Raw genomic sequence first — 10297 nt, 5'->3', positions numbered from 1 at the left:
TTTAAATACCTCCTTGTCTCGATTTGCGTTTCTGTTCAGTAATCGGGTTAATAGGGAAACCGCACGAGGTTGCTTGGAATCGACTTGGATCCGACTAGAGTCATTTGCACCCAATATTTACTCATTCCACTTTATCTACTTAATATCTACGCAGCCCACTAAATCCCTAATATTATATTTATTATGTTCTGCGTGCAAAATCTAATTATTATAAGTTAAATTCTATGTGAAGCGCACATTATATATTTACAGCATATCATCCTGAACGCAGAAGGGTATTATACTGGTCTCACTAGATAAATAATTCGGCTATAGAGCAGACTAACGTGAACATGGATTGGCGAACACATCTCATAAAATTCTTCTTCAATCTTGAAATATCTTTCAACGACATTTATATTTCCGTGTATAACTTCTTTTAACAATCAGAGAATCCTGATATCAAGTACACACACAGCGTTACACAACGAGTAAACAGATTCAAGCTTTAACAGCTACGAAAATAAGGGATTTCAGTTTTAACGGGATAAAACTAACGGGATACAATTTTACACCCAAGGGGTGTAAAATAGTTACGGAAGTTTGTGGCAACTATTTTCACCCCTTGGGTTGCGAGTTTGCTTAGCAGGCGAAGTTATAATTATTAAAAAAGAAATATTATGGGTCCGTTTTGTCATACAGGTTTCTAATATACAAGATATTCAGATTTCGGTACTGTTGTGTATTATGCTTTCAAGTGGTCTGTACTGGACATGCGATTATTTAGACTCTTCGGACTTCAAGGTATTTTAATAAAACGTTTCAGTTCACGGGGTGGCATGGTGGTGCAGTGGTTAGCACTGTTGCCTCACGGGTACTCCGGCTTCACCCCGCAGTCCAAAAACATGCTGAGGCTAATTCGACTTGCTAAATTGCCCGTAGGTGTGCATGTGTGAGTGAATGGTGTGTGAGTGTGCCCTGCGATGGGCTGGCCCACAGTCCTGGGTTGTTCCCTGCCTCGTGCCTGTTGATTCCCGGATAGGACCCTCTCGTGACTCAGTAGGTTGGAAGATGGATGGATGGATGGATGGATGGATGGATGGGTTTCAGTTCACTTTTGAAGATGATGAGTAAAATACTGCCACACAATGGCATTCCCCGCTGCCTACCCGGCTCATCCTTCCCCGCTGTCTGCCTGCCTGCCTGCACGCTCACCGCGATCGTAACACAAACAAGAGCAGTGCACATGTAAATTTAAAGCTCAGAATACAGATAGGATTTAAAACAAATTCTCATAAAATAGATAAATAAAACTGCATCTAAATTGTAAACAGCAAGACTTATGAATACCACCAGAACTGACCTGCATTCATAATTAAATTAACGAATCTAGGCAGCTAATTAAACCCTCACGTTACAGTATAGTGAAGTTGATTCGAAGCTTTAATATGACGTACATAGCCTGCTTACACGCAGTAGAAAACTAATAACTGGGTCTCCACATATACACTTACCACACAGACTTCAAGCAAGGACCAGCTTAATTTGCTAAAATAATAAAACACTATAATTCAGCAGGTGCACTAAAACATACATACGTACAAATACGCTGTATAAAAGATTATATCAGCACGAGCAGGACTCGTGGCTAATTTAAACGAGACATGGAGCAGACAGTGCGCAACGCTTTCATGCTGCTATTTTTAATGTACTACAAGTGTGTGAGCACCTCTCATGAGGAAGGTCATACAGTGTAATATGTTATAAATACCTGCTTAACTCCTGCTGTTATCAATACCGCGGGTGTGTTTTGAATCATGTAGGAGAGCGCGCCGCTGCCAGAGCTTGTAGCCAATGACGTCAATAAGCACAGGGTACAGTAGCGTCGGCAAGCCTTCAGGCATTATTTTAATACCCGACGACAAATCAAACATGTGTTATCCGTATATGATAAACTTCAGTGATAATTGCTCTCACTCAAGCAGCCACTAAACACAAACCATTGATTTCCAGTGGGTGCGCGCTGGAGTAACCGGCCTGGAAGCGCTCGTGCGCTTTTCGGACCTGGCGCTTGTACATCATGTACCCCAGCTTGGTCCTGGTGTAAAGCGTGTACCTAAAATGACAGTATGGGCAAGGAAATAGACACATTCATAGCTGCAGAGGAAATCTACAAAATTACGCAGAAACATCAACCAATACACTTTTGTCTCTTGAACAAATATATATTTTAAAACGCTGTTTCAAAGCGCCGACTGACTCGAAATCTTAACCGACGAGTGATGTAATCAGTCATATAGTGCAGGTTATTTTTAAATCTCGGATTTAGTAACTCCATTGATGTTTGTCAGCCTTTCGCAACGATTATTTTGCTTGTGTGAGATCCGACTATCTGACAGTAGCAGCATGTGCAAGTAAATCTGTATAGTTTTATACAAGGAGCAGAGGTTTGTATATATTAGCTTAAAATCTTTCTTTATGTAACAGTTTTACTACCTTGTAAATAGTCTGTAATTTTGCAAACCACTCCAACGCTACTTATGTAGCTAATTTTAGGTTTATAGGGGAATAATACAGATTTCGGGTAAGATTTCGTGCGTGAGTGTCTGAAAGTGTGAGTGTCGCGCCAGATGCGTTATAATTGGCAAACCTCTATAAACCCTACATATTTATTGGAATTAATGAACCACAGAAACCGTATCCATATAATTAGAATGACCCGATTTCAGGCCATGCGTCACGCTATCCAGATAAATAAATGAAATATAATATATGTCAATACGTCCCGGTTTGGACACGCTGCCCATCTACGAAAGTTTAATATGCAGCAAACGTAGCTTAACCGACACACACATCAAACCACTAGACACACAAAGAGAGGTAACACTCTACTAACACCTAGACAGTAGAAATTCCTGTGATCGGCATCCAAAGCTGTAACTTCATCCATTTTATATTGAATGTACGATGAAAGGTATAGATAAGGTGGAATGAGTAAATATTGGGTGCAAATGACTCTAGTCGGATCCAAATCGATTCCAAGCAACCTCGTGCGGTTTCCCTATTAACCCGATTACTGAACTGAAACGCAAATCGAGACAAGGAGGTATTTAAAGAACTAATTCAGGCTCTTGCGTATCACTCACATCCATCATGGAGAAATCGCGCTGTATTCAGCAGCTTTGGGCTCACGCAAGCATTTTACTCGCTGTTCTTGCCGTCTCTTTCGCGCAGAAAACGGCTGTCAAGAATTTCGTTTCCGCTTCAGCCAAATGCCAAGTGTATGAGAGGATTCCATGTGGCGATCCTGCTTTCGGCCAGGCTGCTTGTGAAGCCATAAACTGCTGCTTTGATGGCCAGCAGTGTTACTATGGGAATGCAGGTGAGGCTGATGCTTTCCTAGCATGGTTCTTCTGGCAAGTATGTGTGATCTATTAAATGGGCGTGTGTGGATCCCTCTTGCAGTGACTGTGCAGTGCACAAGGGATGGTCAGTTTGTGGTTGTGGTGGCCAAGGATTCCACTGTGCCCCAGCTGGATGTGGCCAGTGTCTCCCTGCTGGGTGGAAATGCTGCCCCTTGCCTCCCTGTTGCCACTACAAATGCCTTTGCCATCTACACCTTCCCTGTGACTGCCTGTGGCACTGTGGTCAAGGTGGGTTGTGTCCTTGGGAGCAGGCTGTGTGTGAGGCTCTTGCTGAGGTTTGTAGCTTACCTGTGGTTCCCTTTCTAGGTGGATGGTGACTATGTAGTGTATGAGAACAGGATGACGTCTTCATATGAAGTTGGTGTGGGCCCCCTGGGATCCATCACAAGGGACTCCCTCTACGAGTGAGTGGAGTCTTTGGCCCTGTAGCCCTCCTTGCTGGTGTCTGTATCTGATGGCCTGCTGTTGCCTGGCAGGCTCCTCTTCCAGTGTAGGTATTGGGGTGCTGAGGTTGCGTCCCTGGTGGCCGCTGTGAATACAGTTCCACCACCTCTGCCAGTAGCTGCTCCAGGGCCTCTGCGGGTGGAGCTGAGGCTGGCAAATGGCCAGTGTTACACTAAAGGGTGTGATGAAGGTACGGTGCAGCTTGACCCCTGCTGCTGTCCCTGTAGGTACATGGTGACTGGGTTTCCTTCCCCCCCCATGCTGGTATCTGCAGGAGCTGCTGCATATACCTCCTACTACCAGGACAGCGACTACCCTGTGACCAAGGTGTTGCGGCAGCCTGTATATGTTGAGGTTCGCATCCTGAATAGGACGGACCCCAACCTTGTCCTGGTTCTGGAGAACTGCTGGGCAACACCTGGCCTTGACCCTCTGAGCCTGCCTCAGTGGAACCTCCTGGTTGACAGGTGAGTGAGAAGCTGTCCCCTGAGGGGGCACTACCACCAAGGAAGAAGCCTTCCTTACTTGAGGTCTCCTGGTACAGGTGCCCCTACCAAGGTGACAAGTACCAGACCACCTTGGTTCCTGTGGATGCTTCCTCTGGGCTTCCCTTCCCAACCCACTACAAGCGCTTCATTGTGAAGATGTTCGCATTTGTGGACCCAGCCTCCCAGCGACGTTATCAGGGGAAGGTATTGGCACTGCAAGCAGTGGCTGTTGGCTGACCTGTAAATGTGGAATAATGCAAGCCCTGCTGTCCCTGCAGGGGTTCATCCACTGCAGTGTAGCTGTGTGCCGCCCATCGGCCACTGACAGCTGTGAGCAGAGGTGCTTCAGGAAAGGTGAGCTCCAGCCTGGCTTCCCTTCAGAATGGCTGTACGCATCTGACTCCTGCCTCCCTGCATTTCAGGTAGGGATGTTGCTGCTGCACACAAGAGCTCCTCCCCTGACACGACTGTGGTGTCCAGTGGGGAAATGCATCTGGTGGCCCCCAGAGTCGGACACATGGCTGGCCGGTGGTGATGGAAAGCTGGAAAGATGGAACACATCTCATAAAATTCTTCTTCAATCTTGAAATATCTTTCAACGACATTTATATTTCCGTGTATAACTTCTTTTAACAATCAGAGAATCCTGATATCAAGTACACACACAGCGTTACACAACGAGTAAACAGATTCAAGCTTTAACAGCTACGAAAATAAGGGATTTCAGTTTTAACGGGATAAAACTAACGGGATACAATTTTACACCCAAGGGGTGTAAAATAGTTACGGAAGTTTGTGGCAACTATTTTCACCCCTTGGGTTGCGAGTTTGCTTAGCAGGCGAAGTTATAATTATTAAAAAAGAAATATTATGGGTCCGTTTTGTCATACAGGTTTCTAATATACAAGATATTCAGATTTCGGTACTGTTGTGTATTATGCTTTCAAGTGGTCTGTACTGGACATGCGATTATTTAGACTCTTCGGACTTCAAGGTATTTTAATAAAACGTTTCAGTTCACGGGGTGGCATGGTGGTGCAGTGGTTAGCACTGTTGCCTCACGGGTACTCCGGCTTCACCCCGCAGTCCAAAAACATGCTGAGGCTAATTCGACTTGCTAAATTGCCCGTAGGTGTGCATGTGTGAGTGAATGGTGTGTGAGTGTGCCCTGCGATGGGCTGGCCCACAGTCCTGGGTTGTTCCCTGCCTCGTGCCTGTTGATTCCCGGATAGGACCCTCTCGTGACTCAGTAGGTTGGAAGATGGATGGATGGATGGATGGATGGATGGGTTTCAGTTCACTTTTGAAGATGATGAGTAAAATACTGCCACACAATGGCATTCCCCGCTGCCTACCCGGCTCATCCTTCCCCGCTGTCTGCCTGCCTGCCTGCACGCTCACCGCGATCGTAACACAAACAAGAGCAGTGCACATGTAAATTTAAAGCTCAGAATACAGATAGGATTTAAAACAAATTCTCATAAAATAGATAAATAAAACTGCATCTAAATTGTAAACAGCAAGACTTATGAATACCACCAGAACTGACCTGCATTCATAATTAAATTAACGAATCTAGGCAGCTAATTAAACCCTCACGTTACAGTATAGTGAAGTTGATTCGAAGCTTTAATATGACGTACATAGCCTGCTTACACGCAGTAGAAAACTAATAACTGGGTCTCCACATATACACTTACCACACAGACTTCAAGCAAGGACCAGCTTAATTTGCTAAAATAATAAAACACTATAATTCAGCAGGTGCACTAAAACATACATACGTACAAATACGCTGTATAAAAGATTATATCAGCACGAGCAGGACTCGTGGCTAATTTAAACGAGACATGGAGCAGACAGTGCGCAACGCTTTCATGCTGCTATTTTTAATGTACTACAAGTGTGTGAGCACCTCTCATGAGGAAGGTCATACAGTGTAATATGTTATAAATACCTGCTTAACTCCTGCTGTTATCAATACCGCGGGTGTGTTTTGAATCATGTAGGAGAGCGCGCCGCTGCCAGAGCTTGTAGCCAATGACGTCAATAAGCACAGGGTACAGTAGCGTCGGCAAGCCTTCAGGCATTATTTTAATACCCGACGACAAATCAAACATGTGTTATCCGTATATGATAAACTTCAGTGATAATTGCTCTCACTCAAGCAGCCACTAAACACAAACCATTGATTTCCAGTGGGTGCGCGCTGGAGTAACCGGCCTGGAAGCGCTCGTGCGCTTTTCGGACCTGGCGCTTGTACATCATGTACCCCAGCTTGGTCCTGGTGTAAAGCGTGTACCTAAAATGACAGTATGGGCAAGGAAATAGACACATTCATAGCTGCAGAGGAAATCTACAAAATTACGCAGAAACATCAACCAATACACTTTTGTCTCTTGAACAAATATATATTTTAAAACGCTGTTTCAAAGCGCCGACTGACTCGAAATCTTAACCGACGAGTGATGTAATCAGTCATATAGTGCAGGTTATTTTTAAATCTCGGATTTAGTAACTCCATTGATGTTTGTCAGCCTTTCGCAACGATTATTTTGCTTGTGTGAGATCCGACTATCTGACAGTAGCAGCATGTGCAAGTAAATCTGTATAGTTTTATACAAGGAGCAGAGGTTTGTATATATTAGCTTAAAATCTTTCTTTATGTAACAGTTTTACTACCTTGTAAATAGTCTGTAATTTTGCAAACCACTCCAACGCTACTTATGTAGCTAATTTTAGGTTTATAGGGGAATAATACAGATTTCGGGTAAGATTTCGTGCGTGAGTGTCTGAAAGTGTGAGTGTCGCGCCAGATGCGTTATAATTGGCAAACCTCTATAAACCCTACATATTTATTGGAATTAATGAACCACAGAAACCGTATCCATATAATTAGAATGACCCGATTTCAGGCCATGCGTCACGCTATCCAGATAAATAAATGAAATATAATATATGTCAATACGTCCCGGTTTGGACACGCTGCCCATCTACGAAAGTTTAATATGCAGCAAACGTAGCTTAACCGACACACACATCAAACCACTAGACACACAAAGAGAGGTAACACTCTACTAACACCTAGACAGTAGAAATTCCTGTGATCGGCATCCAAAGCTGTAACTTCATCCATTTTATATTGAATGTACGATGAAAGGTATAGATAAGGTGGAATGAGTAAATATTGGGTGCAAATGACTCTAGTCGGATCCAAATCGATTCCAAGCAACCTCGTGCGGTTTCCCTATTAACCCGATTACTGAACTGAAACGCAAATCGAGACAAGGAGGTATTTAAAGAACTAATTCAGGCTCTTGCGTATCACTCACATCCATCATGGAGAAATCGCGCTGTATTCAGCAGCTTTGGGCTCACGCAAGCATTTTACTCGCTGTTCTTGCCGTCTCTTTCGCGCAGAAAACGGCTGTCAAGAATTTCGTTTCCGCTTCAGCCAAATGCCAAGTGTATGAGAGGATTCCATGTGGCGATCCTGCTTTCGGCCAGGCTGCTTGTGAAGCCATAAACTGCTGCTTTGATGGCCAGCAGTGTTACTATGGGAATGCAGGTGAGGCTGATGCTTTCCTAGCATGGTTCTTCTGGCAAGTATGTGTGATCTATTAAATGGGCGTGTGTGGATCCCTCTTGCAGTGACTGTGCAGTGCACAAGGGATGGTCAGTTTGTGGTTGTGGTGGCCAAGGATTCCACTGTGCCCCAGCTGGATGTGGCCAGTGTCTCCCTGCTGGGTGGAAATGCTGCCCCTTGCCTCCCTGTTGCCACTACAAATGCCTTTGCCATCTACACCTTCCCTGTGACTGCCTGTGGCACTGTGGTCAAGGTGGGTTGTGTCCTTGGGAGCAGGCTGTGTGTGAGGCTCTTGCTGAGGTTTGTAGCTTACCTGTGGTTCCCTTTCTAGGTGGATGGTGACTATGTAGTGTATGAGAACAGGATGACGTCTTCATATGAAGTTGGTGTGGGCCCCCTGGGATCCATCACAAGGGACTCCCTCTACGAGTGAGTGGAGTCTTTGGCCCTGTAGCCCTCCTTGCTGGTGTCTGTATCTGATGGCCTGCTGTTGCCTGGCAGGCTCCTCTTCCAGTGTAGGTATTGGGGTGCTGAGGTTGCGTCCCTGGTGGCCGCTGTGAATACAGTTCCACCACCTCTGCCAGTAGCTGCTCCAGGGCCTCTGCGGGTGGAGCTGAGGCTGGCAAATGGCCAGTGTTACACTAAAGGGTGTGATGAAGGTACGGTGCAGCTTGACCCCTGCTGCTGTCCCTGTAGGTACATGGTGACTGGGTTTCCTTCCCCCCCCATGCTGGTATCTGCAGGAGCTGCTGCATATACCTCCTACTACCAGGACAGCGACTACCCTGTGACCAAGGTGTTGCGGCAGCCTGTATATGTTGAGGTTCGCATCCTGAATAGGACGGACCCCAACCTTGTCCTGGTTCTGGAGAACTGCTGGGCAACACCTGGCCTTGACCCTCTGAGCCTGCCTCAGTGGAACCTCCTGGTTGACAGGTGAGTGAGAAGCTGGCCCCTGAGGGGGCACTACCACCAAGAAAGAAGCCTTCCTTACTTGAGGTCTCCTGGTACAGGTGCCCCTACCAAGGTGACAAGTACCAGACCACCTTGGTTCCTGTGGATGCTTCCTCTGGGCTTCCCTTCCCAACCCACTACAAGCGCTTCATTGTGAAGATGTTCGCATTTGTGGACCCAGCCTCCCAGCGACGTTATCAGGGGAAGGTATTGGCACTGCAAGCAGTGGCTGTTGGCTGACCTGTAAATGTGGAATAATGCAAGCCCTGCTGTCCCTGCAGGGGTTCATCCACTGCAGTGTAGCTGTGTGCCGCCCATCGGCCACTGACAGCTGTGAGCAGAGGTGCTTCAGGAAAGGTGAGCTCCAGCCTGGCTTCCCTTCAGAATGGCTGTACGCATCTGACTCCTGCCTCCCTGCATTTCAGGTAGGGATGTTGCTGCTGCACACAAGAGCTCCTCCCCTGACACGACTGTGGTGTCCAGTGGGGAAATGCATCTGGTGGCCCCCAGAGTCGGACACATGGCTGGCCGGTGGTGATGGAAAGCTGGAAAGATGGAACACATCTCATAAAATTCTTCTTCAATCTTGAAATATCTTTCAACGACATTTATATTTCCGTGTATAACTTCTTTTAACAATCAGAGAATCCTGATATCAAGTACACACACAGCGTTACACAACGAGTAAACAGATTCAAGCTTTAACAGCTACGAAAATAAGGGATTTCAGTTTTAACGGGATAAAACTAACGGGATACAATTTTACACCCAAGGGGTGTAAAATAGTTACGGAAGTTTGTGGCAACTATTTTCACCCCTTGGGTTGCGAGTTTGCTTAGCAGGCGAAGTTATAATTATTAAAAAAGAAATATTATGGGTCCGTTTTGTCATACAGGTTTCTAATATACAAGATATTCAGATTTCGGTACTGTTGTGTATTATGCTTTCAAGTGGTCTGTACTGGACATGCGATTATTTAGACTCTTCGGACTTCAAGGTATTTTAATAAAACGTTTCAGTTCACGGGGTGGCATGGTGGTGCAGTGGTTAGCACTGTTGCCTCACGGGTACTCCGGCTTCACCCCGCAGTCCAAAAACATGCTGAGGCTAATTCGACTTGCTAAATTGCCCGTAGGTGTGCATGTGTGAGTGAATGGTGTGTGAGTGTGCCCTGCGATGGGCTGGCCCACAGTCCTGGGTTGTTCCCTGCCTCGTGCCTGTTGATTCCCGGATAGGACCCTCTCGTGACTCAGTAGGTTGGAAGATGGATGGATGGATGGATGGATGGATGGGTTTCAGTTCACTTTTGAAGATGATGAGTAAAATACTGCCACACAATGGCATTCCCCGCTGCCTACCCGGCTCATCCTTCCCCGCTGTCTGCCTGCCTGCCTGCACGCTCACCGCGATCGTAACACAAA

General features: G+C 46.0%; 1 protein-coding gene and 1 pseudogene across 1 annotated transcript; both read left to right on the top strand.

Moving 5' to 3' along the window:
- The first annotated feature begins 1643 nt into the window (after positions 1-1643).
- Positions 1644-4881, top strand: LOC125727943 (zona pellucida sperm-binding protein 4-like). The gene is made up of 8 exons (XM_049004947.1): positions 1644-1655; positions 3214-3361; positions 3445-3632; positions 3834-4038; positions 4123-4315; positions 4393-4540; positions 4615-4690; positions 4759-4881. Exons 1-8 carry the CDS (start codon positions 1644-1646, stop codon positions 4869-4871), a joined length of 1083 nt encoding a protein of 360 aa, XP_048860904.1. The 3' UTR covers positions 4872-4881.
- A 1305-nt stretch (positions 4882-6186) lies between these two features.
- On the top strand, positions 6187-9424 carry LOC125727942 (zona pellucida sperm-binding protein 4-like; annotated as a pseudogene).
- Positions 9425-10297: the final 873 nt, after the last annotated feature.

This window comes from Brienomyrus brachyistius, unplaced genomic scaffold (assembly GCF_023856365.1).
Source record: "Brienomyrus brachyistius isolate T26 unplaced genomic scaffold, BBRACH_0.4 scaffold133, whole genome shotgun sequence".
In the NCBI taxonomy this organism is placed as follows: domain Eukaryota; kingdom Metazoa; phylum Chordata; class Actinopteri; order Osteoglossiformes; family Mormyridae; genus Brienomyrus; species Brienomyrus brachyistius.
The sequence above is the reverse complement of the archived record's forward strand: the minus strand, read 5'-3'. Positions and strand labels throughout refer to the sequence as shown.

Bases quoted from the DNA above. Each gene is read 5' to 3' on its own strand.
- LOC125727943 (XM_049004947.1), top strand. The intron at 4,316-4,392 runs GTGAGTGAGAAG...CTCCTGGTACAG, and splicing joins TGGAACCTCCTGGTTGACAG to GTGCCCCTACCAAGGTGACA. The intron at 4,541-4,614 runs GTATTGGCACTG...CTGTCCCTGCAG, and splicing joins AGCGACGTTATCAGGGGAAG to GGGTTCATCCACTGCAGTGT.